We start from the raw sequence: 18,164 nt of genomic DNA on the forward strand, positions 1-18,164 counted from the left end.
TTTTTGTGATCTGTTTTTCTACTTGGTCTTCTGTTGTAGCTTATATTGTGAGTCTTGGTGTTGGATTGAAACCCAACAGAATCCTTGTATATTGAATCCTTGCTTTTGGACTTGCGCTGTATCCCCTGTAACTAATACAAAATACATTCAGGTTAGAAACCAGCTTTATCAACCAGAAGTAAGTTTAGTAAAACATTGGTAAATTTAGCTACTTCTTATTTATGTATATATGTATAGACACATGTTAAATTGCACTGGATTGCTGTATTGAGTATCTTGCTCAGTTTTTCATCATTCTAGTTTAATCTGCTATGCTAAAGAAGAACAGTGCTTTTTTTGTGTTGGTATTTCATCTTAATTAAGAAGCTAGTAAACTTCTGTGGTACATGATGAAACCTTATTAAATACAAATCAATTGATTCCACAAGAAATAGAGAACAGGATTGAAGTTGTGTAACGTCTAAATTAACTCAGTGTTGTCAGCAATGAAAACTACTACAACACAAAATTTATCACAAGGTTCGTACTTGATCATCGACACCACTCTCTCTGAGTTATTGTTGGTTAAGTCTTGGCAACATCTCAAACTTTATTGACACAACATTTGGTACAATTTCATATCAGATTCCACATATTTTGTTTCAAATTTGAATATGCAGAACCCGATATTAAATTACTTAATCACTTTATGCCGCTTCATGTGGTATAGAATGTCATATAGACTCAAGTAATTCAAATACTGCAGCCAATCTCACCACTTCAGAAAAAATAGAGTGTTGAAATTTGCCCAACAATCAGGAAGGCTTCATGATAATTGATTATTGGCATGTCAAGAATTCTTGTTACCACATCTTTGGCTTCACATAGAAAAGAGCTGCAACTAGTGAAATTATTATTGGAGAGATATAAATTGGTTGCATTGGAGAGAGAGAAGAGGGAATAGAACCATAGAATTGATTGAAACTCAATGGAAAATGTGGTAAAGTACTGCAAAGAAGATTGAAAGACATATTTCCAACTGAAATGAGGGAACCCAATTGGAGTTAATTTCAATCTCAAGCCTGAAGAGACATCTAAAGCCTCAAGATAAGAAAACTCACCAATACTCTCTCTTGAAGTACCATTCAACTTATTGTTATCTGAGTCATCTTCTTTCAAGTAGTTCCTTATTTCAATATGATTTCCAGAGAAACCAGGAATGTAGACAGCAAATAAAGGTATCAAGTCTAGAAGTTCTTCTCTAAAAATGCTTCAAAATCTACCACATGTACATATCTATTTATTAAGTGGATTTAGTGTGTTACCAGATGTTCTATGTGGTTTATTACAGATCAAACAGCAGAGGAGTCTATGGTGTCTATTAATTTGAAAAACTTTCCATCTCATTCTATTTAAGTAATTTAATTTGTATCAAATTTGTGTAATTAAGTGGTTAGAAAGAACTTAGGACATGATTGCAGATCCTTCCAATATAAGGTTTGTTTTAGATAAATGCTAAATGTGACATAATATGGCTCAATTAGATCAGTGGTGTTATAGTTCTTTATATTAGATCACCATCACCATTTTTCATCTCAGGTTTACAAGATTAGATGTTTTCTTTTGTTTTGGATAAGTCGTAGACTTAATAACAGCTTCAAACTCAATGCATCTCATACTAAGAAACTGCTCACAGCTTCAAACTTTAGGTCTAACAATATTTGTGAAGAAAGTCTTCATAACATTATAAGTGGTAATGAGTTATTTAGGACTCAGTTGAACATCAAAGTGTTTGAATCTCTGGTTTTGATAAAGACTATTAAGAGAAAGTTAATCTTTGTTTGGTAAGTGTAATTGTAGAAACAAAGTTTACAAACTTACTTAACAATAGTCAAAAGCATCAGCTACTAAAAACAGTATAGAGATTCAAATGCTTCAAGCTTGACCCTTTAATTCTGTTGCTTTTAAACTTTGAACTCTTAGAATCCTTGCAGCCACTAAGTCTGATCTTCATCACCAGAGGAATCTACTTAAAAAAGTAAACATGGAAGAAATAATATGAGAGAAAACATAATTTAGTTTAATTTTATACACTCCAAACTTACTTGGCCACTTGAAATACAAATTTTAAAGGCACTGACAAAACAAGAATTATTAAATAAGAAGGCCATTTTTTTTAATATATACATAAATATATAAAATGAATAACTTTTTTTAATATAAATGGTGGCCTGGCCAATATAGATTCATATATATTTAAATTTTTTATATGAAAGAAAACCTTGTATTAAAACGTTAAAGAACACCCCTATAGATTCATAAATATACTTTTCCTTCCAAATAAATCTATATTGCTGTTAAAAAAATAGAATTAAGTTGGACACTAATGAATTCAAGAATCTTTTATCTAATAATCTAGTCTTTTACAGGAAAATGCAATGTCTACCCCTATAGTGGCTATTGCCTTTTGGAACATTTCAGAAATAATATTTATATATAATTAAATTAGACTGAATTTTTGAACAAAATTATCATGTAATAATACTAACCTGTCAATTGCAGTAAGCTTTCTTCTCAGCGCAGTGCCTTTGATAGCACATTTCTTAGGCTATGCATGAAATGCTTTATCATCACTAAATTGACACAAACTCCACAAAATCCTATAGTGAATCCAACTCCAATTCCTTTATAAAACCATGACAACTCAAACCACGTTTCATCTTCTTTATCATGAGCTGAGGCCAAAGAACCTTCTTGCAAAGTTCCATCTTCATGACATGAACTTGTCAGAGGAGGTCCGCAGAGTCCATGGTTCATGGTATATGTAGAAGCATGGAAACTTTGTAGTTGAGTGCTTGTGGGAATTTTTCCTGACAATCGATTGTTTGACAAATCCAAATGATTCAGAAGAGACACTTGTGCCAGGCTGATGGGAATTGCACCAGAAAGCTTGTTATGGGACAGATCCAAAGACTCTAACTTAGTCAAGCTCCCAATCTCTTTAGGAATGTTTCTACTCAACTCGTTTCGTGATAGATTTAACTGAGTCAATTCCAAAAGACGAGTCATGTCAACAGGTATCTCTCCACCCAATTTATTACTCGATAGATCAATCAGTCTTAGCAAACCAAGAATACTCTTATATTCATACTCTATTCCTTTCCAAATAACCCGTGATGCAAGACTTTGATACTCTCCCATGTAGTCAGGACCATATGTTATCAAAATGTTGGGACTTGTAGCGCCAGTGTTCTGAACCATTGATGTGAAATTTGCAAAGCAAGAAGGAATAGCACCACTTAGATTATTTAAGGAGAGATCCAATATTTGGATATGAGAAAGATGACAGAGATTCAATGGTATGTTTCCTTGAAATTCATTTGATTTCAGATTGAGAAAAACCAATGAAGTAAATCTTTCACCAATCCATAATGGTATTATTCCTTCCAAACTATTCCATCCCAAATCCAAAACTTGTAGTCTAGTGCAGTTTTTCAGTGTAGAAGGCAAAGGTCCCAAGAAGTTATTGTGCTCCAACTGTAGAGATTGAAGTTTTGTCAAACTTCCAATGGAAATTGGGATCTTTCTTGAGAATTCATTGCTGTCCAACTTCAGAAAAAATAGAGTCCTATTGAAATTCCCCCAACAATCAGGAAGGCTCCCTGAAAATTGATTATTGGACATGTCAAGAATTCTTGTTACCACATCTTTGGCTTCACATAGAAAAGAGCTGCAACTAGTGAAATTATTATTGGAGAGATATAAATGGGTTGCATTGGAGAGAGAAGATGGAATAGAACCATTGAATTGATTGAAACTCAAATCAACTGTATAAGCACCCATCAATGGAAAATGTGGCAAGGTGCTATAGAGAAAATTGAAAGACATATTTAAGTACTCCAAATTGGATGATATATTACTGAACCAATCAGGAACAGCACTAGAAATGTCAGAATTTGAAATGTCAAGATAGGAGAGTTGTGATTGTGTTTGCAACCAACTAGGGAACTGTGGACCTAGCTTGCAAGATATGAGGAATATGGTTTCCAACTTAAATGGGGGAACCCAATTGGAGTTGAATTTCAATCTCAAGGCTGAGTTATAGGAAAAATACAGTCTCTTCAATTTGGGACACCTTAGGTTCACTCCAGAGATAACCCCATCAAGAGAGTTTGAAGAGACATCTAAAAATTCAAGATAAGAAAGCTCACCAATACTCTCTTTTGAAGTACCATTCAACTTATTGTTACTTGCTTTGAAATTTATCAAGTTTGGCATTGATGAAAGATCAGGCAATGGTCCTGTGAACTGGTTGTCATTCAACCATAAAATACGAAGACTTGGAAATCGACTTAAGCGGCTAGGAAAAGTACCTTCCAACCGATTATTATCAAGATATAGCTCTAGCATCGATGGGAATGTCTTCTCAACATCCTCAAGAATTAGTCCTCCAAGTTGGTTATAATTCAAATACAAAACCTCTAATGACTTCTTGGCAGATCCTGACAGATTTCCCAAAACACCATGCAAGGCTCCACTAAAGTTGTTTCGAGACAAATCTAAGACTTGCAGGTTGGTAAGATTCCCCAATGACTTTGGAACTCCATTTTCAACTTCATTTCGGGTCAAGTAAACGCTTGACAAAAACTTTTTTCCCCCAAAGGAATCTGGAAATGAACCATCTATGATGTTCTTTGATATGCTGAGTTTAAAAAGGTTACTACTAGAGTTTAAGAGCCAAGTAATTGCAGTGGGATGTATTGAATTATAAGAAAGTCGAAGATATTTGAGAAAATTCGACGAATAATTTGTAGAGTATGGAGATGAAAGATCTACCTTGGGAATTACAGAATTTGATATTTCGAAGTGTGATAAGAAAGGTGCCACTCTAAGTGATTGGAACACTGCTTTTGTCAAATTTGCATTCCTCAACACAAAGCTCTTCAAAGAAGTGAGACGAGAAAGCCAGTCAAGATTATCAACATATATGATGTTGTTATAAGAAGATGTTGAAAGAACAAAATACTGCAATTTGGTAAGATTACCAATCTCAGGAGGAATAGTTCCACTAACTGGATCAACTGAAAGATAGAGATGTGTGAGATGTTTGAAAGAACCAATACACTTGGGAATTCGATTCAAGTCATTCCCAGCTAGTTTCAAGAAATACAAATACTGCAACTCAACCAAGGAGCAACCGATCTCACCACCAACACCATAACCATAATAATCAATAGCAACAACATGATTGGTTTGGTTATCACAAGTGATTTCTTCCCAGTTACAACAGTTTTGGTTGGAACTATCAGTTGCCCAAGAAAGAAGGTTACCTGGATCAGCAACTCTCTTAAAGCTGAGGAGAGCCTCTTTCTCCTTCTCTATGCACTGACTGTCTTGTTGATCACCATCATCACACCGTACATGAGCAGCGGTGGTAAGCAAGAAAAGAAGCCACACTACTAATACTATCATTCTCGTGATTATGGAATAACAAGAATATACTGACACTAAGGAAAATGGAAATATATATATATAAACACATATGTATCTGTATATATATCTAAACTACAATCTTAGCTGCCAGCCTCAATCTTTATTTTCTAAAACAACGTGCCTCGAAAGAGCCCATTGTGAACACTTGGTCTCGGTCTTTGTCGCCACTTCACCTAATATTCATAATTGTCACTCTTTGTATTTGTTTTTTCTTTTATTTTATTTTTTAATTTTGCACTCTTAAATACTAATATTCTTTTTTAAATAGAATTTATTTAATGCAGCATATTAGAAAAATTATTTGAATCTCTTATCTTACATTATTTTTTTATTTTTTAATTTGTTGGATTTTTATTTTTAATATAGGGAGTACATAAAATATATGATACAGTATGTAAAAGAAAAAAAATAATGGACAATAATATAATAGGTAATTTAGTAATCTTTAAATTAAGTATGTACTGAATCACCATCTTCGTATATTTATGGTGATTTTTTTACTGTTTTTTTTTTATTTATATGGGAATTTAAAGTTTTCCACAAAATATGGTCACTAATTAAGTACCAATAAGTATTTTGTTTTTTTTTTAAAAAACCAATAAACATTTTTAAACATTTTTTTAGGGAATTTTTAAAAAATATGGCTTTTATACTATTAATGTGCAAAAATATGGAATTATATTTTTCTTAATTTGTATGAGAAATTTATTAAAGAAAAAGTTAAAGTATGAAAAACACAATTAGTAGCTAACTAAAATATGAAAATGTTATATTTTTTTATCATAGTTATGTTTTCTTTGATTTTAAAGATAATTTTATTTTTTTCTATCATTTTTTTCTTTTTTTTCTTCTTTTTCCTTACTTGTTTTTTCTTCCATTTTTTCCTTTTTCTTTTTTTTTTTCTACCAATTTTTTCCTTCATCTTTTTTTCTTTCAATTTTTTCATTCTACTTCTTCTTCTTTTAATTTTTATTTATTTATCTATTTTTTTTCTTTCATTTGTATTATTTTGTTTTTTTTCTTCATATTTTTTCAGTTTTTTTTCATTCTATTTTTTCTTCATTTTTGTATTTATTATTTTCTCTTTCCATTTCTTTTCTTTTTTTCACACATATGAGCTTTTTTTTCTTCTTCTATTTTTTCTACCAATTTTTTCATTCATATTTTTTTTTCTTTTCAGTTTTCCATTATTTTTCTTCTTCTTCTTTTCATTCTTATTTATTCATCTATTTTTTTCATTCATCATTTTTTTTGTTTTTTTTTATTTTTATTTTTGTTCTTATTCTTTTCTTTTTTCTTTTTTTTCACACATATATTTTAACATTACATAATTATTCTACTATTTTATTTATTTATTATATTTTATTGTTGTAATTTTTTTTATAGTTTTTTCCACTATATGTAAAAAAAAATCAAATCAAATTTTCAGCATTTTCTTTTTATTGTAACACTTATAGGAATACCAAAATTTGGAAAGAAAACTAATAAAAATATGAAAACGTGAATGGGTAACTGATTACCTTCACATTCTTTGTATGTATATTTCTAAGGGTAACTGGTTACTTTCACGTTCTGGTGTGTGTGTATTTATGGTTTCTTTATGGTAACTAGTTACTTATGTTACTAAAATCATAGTTACTTCTTCTTCCTTTTTTAATGAAGTGCTCTTCCTTTTTTTCCTTCAAATTTGATGTTTATTTTCATATTTAATATGAGTAACTCGTCACCCCTCTTAGGTAACTGGTTACCTCTCTTATGGCAGAAAGTTACTCATCTCAGGATAACTGGTTACCCCTCCTGGTGCATGTTATTTAACCTAGCTCTAGGATTTTTTTTTAAGATCAATCAAGTAACTGGTTACCCTACCCAGGATTTGAAAAAAAAAAACGTACAATCTTAAAAAAAAACATGTTTATAATAAATAAATAATAATTTTAAAAACAATTCATATTACAAAAAAAAATTTGCAAAACAACCAAAGAAAAATTTACTATAAAATTAGTCATATAAAAACAATATAAAAAAACAAATAACCTAAAAAAATAATAATCAAATTACAAACATACCCTTCCAAATTTGATTAAGAGTAAAACTATGGCATAAACCAACTTTTATACAAAAATATGGGAAAATAAACCCATAAAAGTAAAAATTCTTAAAAAAAGCCATAGATTAACTTTTTTTGAAAAAAAAAAGCCATATTTTTGCACACTCTATTAAAAATCTCATATAAAATGTAATTTCCTCTTTTTTTTATGGTATTTTAGTTCCAACATTCCCATACGGCTCAACAAAACAAAATAAAAAAAATTGAAACGTAAGTGAATTATCTATTAATAAATCAATTGGACATGGACCATTATAAGAAGATAATCAATTAACGTGGGCATACTAAGTCATTTACAATAATTAATAGAAATAAATTCGTACATAGACCTTAACTAAAAGTCTAATAAGGCACAAATTTACAAAATAGTAGGCCTAAGCAGCCAATTCCTTGCCCTGCTTCCACTGATAAACCACAAATAGGTAGGTTATGTAATTGGATCCGAAAAGAAACATTAGAAAACTTCATGGAAGTGTAATCTCCGGTTCCTTTAGGCTCTTCTAACACAAGAAATGAGTTTTCTAATATCCAAGGCTCTCCCATCAAAACACATCTTTTATCGGATTCAAAAACAAATCTAAATAGAAAAGTGTTTGTCTTAAGAGATTCAACATCAAAAGGACCTTTTAATTTCCCAAAATATATTGACTGCATGAATGACAGATTCACATGGAATTAATATAGTCAAGACAACACAACTGAAGTCACAGTTAGTATAACGCAAGTTTAGGTTCTTGATAAACCAACACTTACCACAAATTTTCTCTAATCTTCGATAGAACTCAAAGACGCTATAAACATGTTCAAATATGTCCTAGGACCCTTAGCTCATAATCTCCTAGGGTTACACTTCAAAAGTCATTAATAAAGGACCCAAAATCCCACTGCCAGCACGAATTGGTCGACCGCTTGCCTCAAACTGGTTGGCCAAAAGAGCCTATCTACCAAACCACAGGTTGGTCGACCGATTCAAGTTAGAGAGCTAAATCTCTGCGATTTTCAAAAACTCAAACCTATCCAAACTCGTCCCAACCTGTATGTAACTTAAAATTTATACACCAAAACAGTTATACAACACAAGCAAGTTAAACAAAAATATTTTTAATATAATATATGACATGAACATATTAAAAAAAAATTAAACAAAAACATTCTATAATTTTTCTTTTTTTAAAAAAATTACTTCATATATATTTCCATTTAAAATTAAATATTTAAATGCTAAAATATATATAATATATATTGATAATAGTACTTCTTAAACTTTTTTTTATATATTTAAAAATTATATATTCTTTTCAATATCATATAAATTTTAAATAAATAAAAATATCATATATTATACTAATATCATTATTAGCTATGCACATGCAGATAACATTATAATTTTATACTAATATTAAATAATTAATTGAACTATTAATTTATGGTTATATTTATAATATTAAATGTATAAATTATAAAATATAATTGTATGAATATCATGTGAGTAACAGTTTTTTTTTTTTTTTTTTGCAGCAATATCATAGACAAGTTGAATACAAATATTCCAGTAATCAAAATAAAACACAAAAATAAAAATTATAGACACCACAACTTTGAAAGTAAAAGAGAGTGGCTACCTTGTGTATGGATTAATCCAAAAATTTATCTAACTCCAAAGACTTTTTTTGACAGAAGCCATAATATATTTGTAGATGGGTTTATACATTTTTAGACCATGTGTTTTGACTCATTACCTGTTTAGACTTGTGTTTTGATAAATTATTTTTTGGACCCTGTGTTTTGTAAAATGATTCAAATAGGCCCCTAAACCTGATTTTGCTAAACAAAAAATTGAATATAACAACACAGTGTTTAAGCAGAATGACTGTATTTTTGTTATGAGTTGTTAGTTTAATGAATTATTTGTGATTTTAGTTAAAAAAAAAACTTTGATCAAAATCAGGTTTAGGAGTCTATTTGAACTATTTTAGAAAATACAAGATCCAAAAAATAATTTGTCAAAACACAGAGTCCAAACAAATAATAAACCAAAATACAGAGTCTAAAAAAATATAAATTATTTGTAGATTTATTGTCATAATTTTTCTTGGTCGGGAAAAATCACCCTCAAATGTATACTTGTTTGGGCTTTTAGAGAGTCAATACAATTTGGCATGCAATTGCAAAACACTTATTTTATGTTTAATGTCTTATTTATTTGTAATTTGTTTTTTTATTATTATTTTATCTTTTTGACATTGAGTCAGTTTATAAGTTAATTATCACTATGTGTAAATGTAAAGTTTTGACTAAATGTGATAGAATTACAATTCTATTTTTTTTCATTATAATTTTAACTAAATGTGACAGAATCACATCTCCTTTTTTTTCTTTATAATATTTACTAAATGTGATTGAATCAAGGTGTTGCATACACAATTATATTATTTATAAATTTCTTTAATTACTAAAATTTGAATTTAAGGACCCAACAAAAAAAATAATTGAATTTAAGGTTGCATACACATTTATTTTCTTTTTAAATTATGTACAAATACTAAGCATATATTTTATTTTTCTTTAGATTATTATGATTAATATTTACAAATATTTGGTTTGGTGACATACAATTTGATTAGTCTAAATTAAAGGTTACCTACTTTTGTGCTATTAGTGGAAAACCCAAAACTCTAGATTTGTTTTCTTACTAAAAAACAGAGTAGGAAAAAATCAACTCTAGATTCTTTCCCTTAATCACATATAATATCATTAAGCTTCAAAAAAAAAATTAAACAACTTGTGGCACTAAATGACAATTTTTTTAAAACTTCAAATAACTACTTTTGGCACTAAAATGACAAAATAAGCTAACCAAAATTGAAGAGAAGAACTAGTTGTTTTATAGATATTTACAGATTAATAGATACTCTAATCCTTTCTCCCCTGGCCGCCTCAATCTTTATTTTCTATGGATGCCAAGTACACCATCAAAATGACCAAATTACCCTCCCAGATATTGTAATTTGTATATTACATCCAACTATCATGTGTTGACCAAACCACCCTCCCATAATTGCCATGCAAGATATTAGATAATTTATTTGTACCTCATATCTTAAACCATTTTTAATACATAAATACATTTGGTAGTAGATAGGGGTGTTCACAAAATACCAAATCCAAATTAATGTACACTTAAAAGTGTTAAATGTTAATCACTATTTTTTTTAATATAAGTTAGGTACAAAAAAAAGAAACTAGTAAATAAAATAAAATTTTAAGAAAATAATACAATTAGAAATCAAGAATGAAGAATTCTAGGTCTTTAATTTCCCCCTATGTTCTTCCACAAACATATTTCATCATCTTTAATTTAATGTTCTAATTGCTAGTCTAAGGTTCCTAAATATTCAAAAGGTTTTCCCAAATCACAAGTGAATCTAACTAATAAATTAATTACAGTATTCCTATAAATAATTTAAATTTATCAATAGCATTAAGTTTAGCCCTAATTTGACTACCTTGGGTGATTAGGTATTGTAACGACCCACTAATCTAGACTACTTGGACCATTAACGAATCTATACATAAAACTTACATTTTTGCGGAAATACCATAATTTTATTGAAAACTTATGGAAACAAAGGTTACTTTCATAAAATAAGTAGGATATGGGTACCCATTGTCTTTAAAACAAAAAAAACAAAAAATACTTAAAGTAAAAAGGGTTACATAGAAAATGCGGAAAAATACATTTAAAAACCATAAAAACATAAATAAGACTACATCCTCGAATCGAATAACGCTCGGCCCCTTGACTCCATTCACCATCGATACACATCCTCTAAGCGTCACGAATCTTTCCGCCTCTAAAGCTTATTTCCTGCACATAAACAGAAAGGAATGAGCCTAATGCCCAGCAAGGAAAAATCTAACACATAGTCATAAACATAAACATAATTTCATAATAACGTAAAGACATATCATAACACATAATTCACTTATTATAATGGTCATTATTACTTGGGGTCCCATAGACTAAACAAGCTTATGCCCGTGAGATTAGTGGGGTCCTACCAGCTAAATAGGCTTATGCCCACAATCTTTTTGGGGTCTTGTTAGTCAAATAGGGCATATGCCCAAGCCTACAACATACACATGCACAACATATTCATAACATACCCATATCATATCATAACACAAAAGATAACATAAACATAAACATATATATTCTAGCCTATTTTCCTTACCAAAGTTACCGGGATTATGGACTGAGTTGGGACTTTTGGAACACTCCTAAAACCATAAGAAAGAGGCAAAAATGTAAGTTTTATGTATAGATTCGTTAATGGTCCAAATAGTCTAGATTAGTGGGTCGTTACAGGTATATTTCTATCGTAAACACAAATCAACATAAACTACATGTCAATCCAAGGTTATATTGATTAGATCTAATTTAGATTTATACTTTCAAATTCTACCTTAATTTCTAATTCAATTTCAAAATTGATCACTCTTTGAAAAGCATTAAGCATAAACCAATATAAACAATCAATATGAACAAAATACAAAATTAAAAAGAAAACTTATTTACAACACAGTGTTTGTAGGACTAAAAAGTGGTACGTAAGCAAGAGGTCAAACTCAAAGAAATTGCGTAAAATTCAAGAAAAACCTACTTATTCTAAATTGTTTTAATTCTAACCTAGTTCCAATAATGATGAGATTTTTTGTAACAAACTAAACATTTTAAGATATGAAAATAACCAACTTAAAGATTATTTTAAAAATTTGAGTAAGAATTATTAAGATTCCAGATTCTACCTAAATATAAATAATAAGATTTATTGATATATTGATTCTCATAATTAATTAGATATCAATCTAAATGTTTTTCTATAAAATAGATTTTCCTTTGCTTCAAAATTATAACTTCTAAGTATTAAATATGAGACAATTTAATTAAACTACACATAATCAATATATATATATATATTCTTAGTAAAATATAAAATCAAGCTTTAATAATTTCTAACTATAAAAATACTTGATATTAAAAATAAAAAAATTATTGAGAGAAGCAAAAATCATTAATATTGGTGTTGTTTGGTAACACTTAAAAAAATAGTTTTTTATTTAATTAATTAAAAATTAAAAAATTAAACATAAAATGTGTTTGGTAACTCTATTTTTATTTATTATTTTTTTAAATTTTAATTAAAATTTATTAAATTTTGAAAATATAATTTTTTCACTTTCAATTTTTTTTTAAACAGTTTTCAATTTTTCTTTTCTTTTTTTCTTCTCTTTTTCAAATCAACACATTATATTGTTAAACAAAAAATAAAAATAAAAGTTATCAAACACGTTTATTATTTTTTGTTTTTAAAAACAAAAAACAAAAATAGTTACCAAACATATTTTTATTTTTTAAAAATAAAGATACAAAAATAAAATTATATTTATATTTTTGTGTTTAAAAAATTCAAAAACAAAAATTTTACCAATCGGGCCCATTATATTAAACTATTAAAAATTAATACAAAAATAAATACCTAATTAAGTATACTAAGCTTCATCATCTATCTTAATAATAAGAAAACTTAGGGCCTGATTGGTTCGCGATTAGAAAACTGTATTTTTGAAAAGTGAGATTCTAAAATGAAAATCTGAATTTAGTGACTAAAATCATGTTTCTGAAAATGTGATTGGTTCAATGTCAGTAAACTGTTTTTGAGTTTTAAAAAAATGAATTTGTGATTGGTATTAAATTTGAAAATATAACATAAACTGAATATGTGATTGGAACAGCTGAATTTGAATATTATTTTAATTTTATATATTTTATATACATAGGTTGTATAATATTAAATTTTGATTTATCAATAGATTTAATTAAGTAAAATTTAATTATATTGATAAATTAAAATTTAATAATAATTATTGATTAAATTTATAACAATATTGCATTGTCATCTATAAAAATACCAGCACAACTTATTTTTGAATTGTGCATAAATATCATAAAATGTTCCATAAACACCTTATTACTAGTGAGAACATACTCAAGTCATAAAAATTGGCAAAAAAAATACAAGCAATAATACAAATGATAAGAGTAGAGAGAACAAACAAATCCTGATTTTGATTTTAAGTTTTTGGAGAAAAAATCACAAAACAGAGAAAACGCAAAATTGATGTATTCTAAATTACAACACAAAATTAGAATTCTGATTAAGATATAGTTTTAAAAAAACAATCTACCAATCAAATATTTTTGTAAGTCCCACAAATTTTAAATTTTCAAAATCATAAAATCATTTCCAAATCAACTACCAATCACACCCTTAGAATCCCATAACAAAAAATAAATAAAAAAGATATCTATGGGCGAGGAGAGTATTTTCTCTAGATTTCTTTGTTTGAAACTGTATATATTTTCTAAAAACGTAAAAGGACTAAAATTGAAATAAAATCTACTACAAATTGCATTGGGTAATTTTGTAATTTAAAAATATTAAATTCGAAGTGAACACGTGGCAGCTTGTCATTAGTTCAAATGGGCTCAACTTGCACGTGGCGGAAGAGAGAAGAGGGAAAAAAAGTACTTCTGGACAGTTGCTTTGGACGGTGGAGACAAAGACCAGTCGCAGAAAGGGCGTGTGATTTAAACACTTGGCTGGTGGCAAGCACGTGCTTCACACACGCGCGTTGGACGAGTGAGCACCAGGGGACAGGCGGGTCCCAGCGGCTGGCATGCGCAGTACACGACACGTGGCACTAGGGGGAGTTTGGGTCTTGGGCCGTGTGGGCCTGTTGTGGTTTTGGGCCTTCTCTTCTTTGCAAAAATACCAATTTCTTTGTTTTTGGGCCTCAATTTTGTCATTCTTTAATTCCTTTTCAAATTTGCCATAAATGTTATTTTTTTTCTTCAAACAAATATCAAATTACATCTAAATAAAAATATATCATATTAATTCAATGAAAATATTAATTAAAATTTATTTTATTTTGATTTTTTAAAACAATAACTATGCATTTTTGAGTATTTATCAGCGTTCAATTAAAGCCCTGGATAAAAAATTTAGTTCATCATCTCAAAACAAAATATCAAACAACAATAACAATTCATGGTCTAAAATTCAAAAGAATAAGATAAACTAAAGAAGAGGAAAAGATGAAACTAGTGTGTAATCCAATCCATCTTCAATATTCAAAATTCTCCTTTCTCTTGTGTTTTTCTCTCCAAGAACTTGCTCTCCTCTTTCAAATCTAATCTCTAATGATAACTCTAATGAAAATTATTATTTCCTCCTTACATCAGCTTCAAAAATGCTTTAAATTAAGCCCTAATCACACGTTCAATTATAATCTCTAATGATAATTTAATAAAAATTATGATTTTCTCCTTATATAGGCGTCAAAAAAGCTTTAAATTAAGCCTTAATCGCGACTCCCCGTGTCCATGTAGAAAATTCACGTGCCCACATAAAGTTTGTTGTCCAAAGTATTTTTCCTGATTCAATCTTTCTCAGCAAAGCAGACATAACTTTCACATTCAAATTCCAAATGATTTAAAAAGCTGAAAAAGAGATCTACAACTTTTATTTCACGAAGTTTTCTCAGAAAATGACGAGAACATGGTAAAAAATAGCGTTGAATTTTCAGCTTTCCGCAACACGTACCGAACCAATACAAGACTTGAACAAAAAATGTATGCTCGACTCCAAACTTCATACATTTTCCTAAGATTTACAATCATAAACACTAAATTAACTATAAACAATTAAACATATAGAAAATAAACCTAAAACATGCTATACTAATCAAAATCTTTAGTAAAAGTATTAAAAAATAATTTTATTTCATAAAGTTAACAATGTAGGTTAATATTATAGTATGTTTGTAGTGTGATCGAATAATGCTATAATTTTTTAGATAAGTATTATAACACCCTATTATGTTTTGTTTGCATGTCTATTGTGTGTTTTACGTCTTTAATGGATCTGTGGGCCCTCTTAACAGGTCAGGCCCATCCTGAGCCCAATGGACTGGAAAGGAGGAAATCCTGGCAGCCTTACACACTATCGAGCCCAACAACATTCAATGGGCGCGAGCATAATGAAGGAACCGGGGCTGAGATGCAAGCCCAACTCATCTTCTTGACCACGACCAACCTACACCATCCGGGATGCTAATTAAGGTGGCAGACTATCCGTTCACTAGAGACGGACCTTATCAAGAATCCAGGGGAGATCTACAGTGTTACGGTGTCCACCTTGGCAAATGAACCCGAGTCCTGGTGAACGAACCAGGACTTCGGTAAATGAACTGGGACATTAGTAAACGAACCAAGACCAGACGTCCAGATAAGGCAAGCCTAGTTTTCCCCGATGCTGACCTGTCCCCACGAAATCCAGCTGTTGGTCTCATCAAATAACCTACAGAAGAGGGCACGCACGGAACGTACACTGTTCCCAGGAACAGCACTGCCACTACTCTGACAGATCTTGTCCCCAGGATCCCCTTAGAAGCTCATGCGGACCAGTCCGTGCCAACGTACAATGGGCAGCTGAAAGGCTTGGCCATGCCTAAGCTGGCCTAATGGGACAAGATTAACAACATCTAATTATGTTACATTCTTTGTATTATGGTTCCATTAGCGAGCAAACTGTAATTACATCCCTATTGGGCCCGGATTAGACCGGCCCAAGGTGCTTGACTGCCTATAAATAGGGTCAGTTGCGCACTGTAACAGGGATCCCAAAATTTCTCTTGTAAGCAAAAACTCTGCTAAAACTTGTAGAAAAACTCCATTGTCAAATCTCTCTAAAGCCTAATACTAGTGACTCGTGGACTAAGGCTCATTAACACCCCAACCATGTAAAAGATGTGATTGTCTATCTTGTATCCTTTCTTTCCAACTATTACTTCATAACATATTTATAGTTTCTGAAAAACTCGGTAAACAACTATATATATAATAATTATATTAACATAAATTCAAATTCAAACGTTATAAAATATCATTATTATAATAATATATAATAGAAAACTAGATATTTAATAATTATATTAATATAAATTTAAATGTTATAAAATATTATTATGATAATAATATATAATCCTAATTTTTTACTAATTATATTAATTAATATGAATTCAAATATTATAAAATATTATTATTATAATAATATTTTCAAGACTTGATATTTATTACACATATTAATATAAATTTAAATATTATAAAGTATCATTATAATAATAATATATAATACATAATCTTAATTTTTCTTTTTAATATGTTTATGTCATTTTTTTATATATAATATTGTTTATTTATTTAAAACTGTTGACGTCGTTTTTCATCAACTTAAATTTAAAGAGCACTAAATACAAAATTAAGAAAATAAATAAGAATAATTGGAATTTTACGTGGTTCAGCAGTTAAAATCTGCCTAGTCCACGAGTCAATATCATTGAGTGGTGGTAGTCTCTTAGAGCTTTTACAAAACAATTTAGTAGAGTATTCACAGTACCAAATTGTGTCTATCCACAAATGAAATTCTCCAGCCTATTTATAGGCTGGTTAACAAAATATATTTCCTTTTATTTTGGGAAGTTACAATTCAAATTTGAAATACATATAATTAAATATATTAATCATGTAATATCCCATGATAATCAGGATTTATTATCAATTACAACAAATTCTTAAGGAATAGGGAGTTCCTAACAGCAACTACGTTTAAACTGGACTATCGACCTCGAACATACAATTTACACACTTTCGAGATCGACCAACATCACGAGCTCGTCATTCTGATTAGCCTCATCCTTAACCAGTGATTTCATCGAGCCTAACCATCGGAGATCAACCTCTTCGAGCTTGCAATGAAGGTTCAAATTGCACTCAGACTTCGGAGAAGATCCATCCTTTCGAGCTTGATGCCTAAGCTCGAACCTCCTTAATTGGTGTTCGGTCGCCGATTGGAACAAATCAGGAAACATATTAATTTATACAAGTGTTGAACCTTTACTCAACATTTTCGAGCTTATACTTTACGAGCCTATATTTCGAGGCTCATTTATGATGATTTCAAAATTTGGGTGTAATATAAATTTATATGACAATGATAAAAATTTAGTAAAAATAAATAATAAATTTTATAAATAAAACTAAGTAAACGAACATTACGCGTTACTTGCATCTAGTACATATAAAATGATGGCCTTAGCAAGTATGCATAAATAAATATATATATATATATATATTAATATATTAATTGGAAGTGGAAATGGAAATGGAAATGAAAATGAAAATGGAACGATGGTTAGTCTTTTGGTGAGCAATTGTAAAATAAAAATTAAATATTTGCAGGGATATACTAAAACACCTAATCTCATTTATTATAATTCAAAATCAATTAAATTCAACAACCATGAAATAATATATCCAACAACCATGAAATAATATATCCTTCCGTCCGGTTAAGCATTATTGTTTAGAAAGGAAATTTGAGTATTTATGCTTAACGAGGGATTCTAAGTCAAAAAAAAAAAAATGATAGACATTTAAATCATTTAAAAAAAAGTCAAT

General features: G+C 29.4%; 1 protein-coding gene across 2 annotated transcripts; it reads right to left on the reverse strand.

Annotated features, from left to right (window-relative positions):
- Positions 1 to 1,798: 1,798 nt before the first annotated feature.
- On the reverse strand, positions 1,799 to 5,797 carry LOC133781770 (receptor-like protein EIX2). 2 transcript variants are annotated; one of them, XM_062220839.1, is made up of 2 exons: positions 2,529 to 5,797; positions 1,799 to 2,008 (listed from the first exon to the last, which is right to left on the reverse strand). In XM_062220839.1, exon 1 carries the CDS (start codon positions 5,449 to 5,451, stop codon positions 2,554 to 2,556), a length of 2,898 nt encoding a protein of 965 aa, XP_062076823.1. In that variant the 5' UTR covers positions 5,452 to 5,797; the 3' UTR covers positions 1,799 to 2,008; positions 2,529 to 2,553. The 2 variants fall into 2 exon arrangements, with proteins under 2 accessions (XP_062076823.1, XP_062076822.1); XM_062220838.1 differs by having other exon boundaries at positions 1,799 to 2,005; positions 2,529 to 5,796.
- Positions 5,798 to 18,164: the final 12,367 nt, after the last annotated feature.

This window comes from Humulus lupulus, chromosome 6 (assembly GCF_963169125.1).
Source record: "Humulus lupulus chromosome 6, drHumLupu1.1, whole genome shotgun sequence".
Classification (NCBI taxonomy): Eukaryota; Viridiplantae; Streptophyta; class Magnoliopsida; order Rosales; family Cannabaceae; genus Humulus; species Humulus lupulus.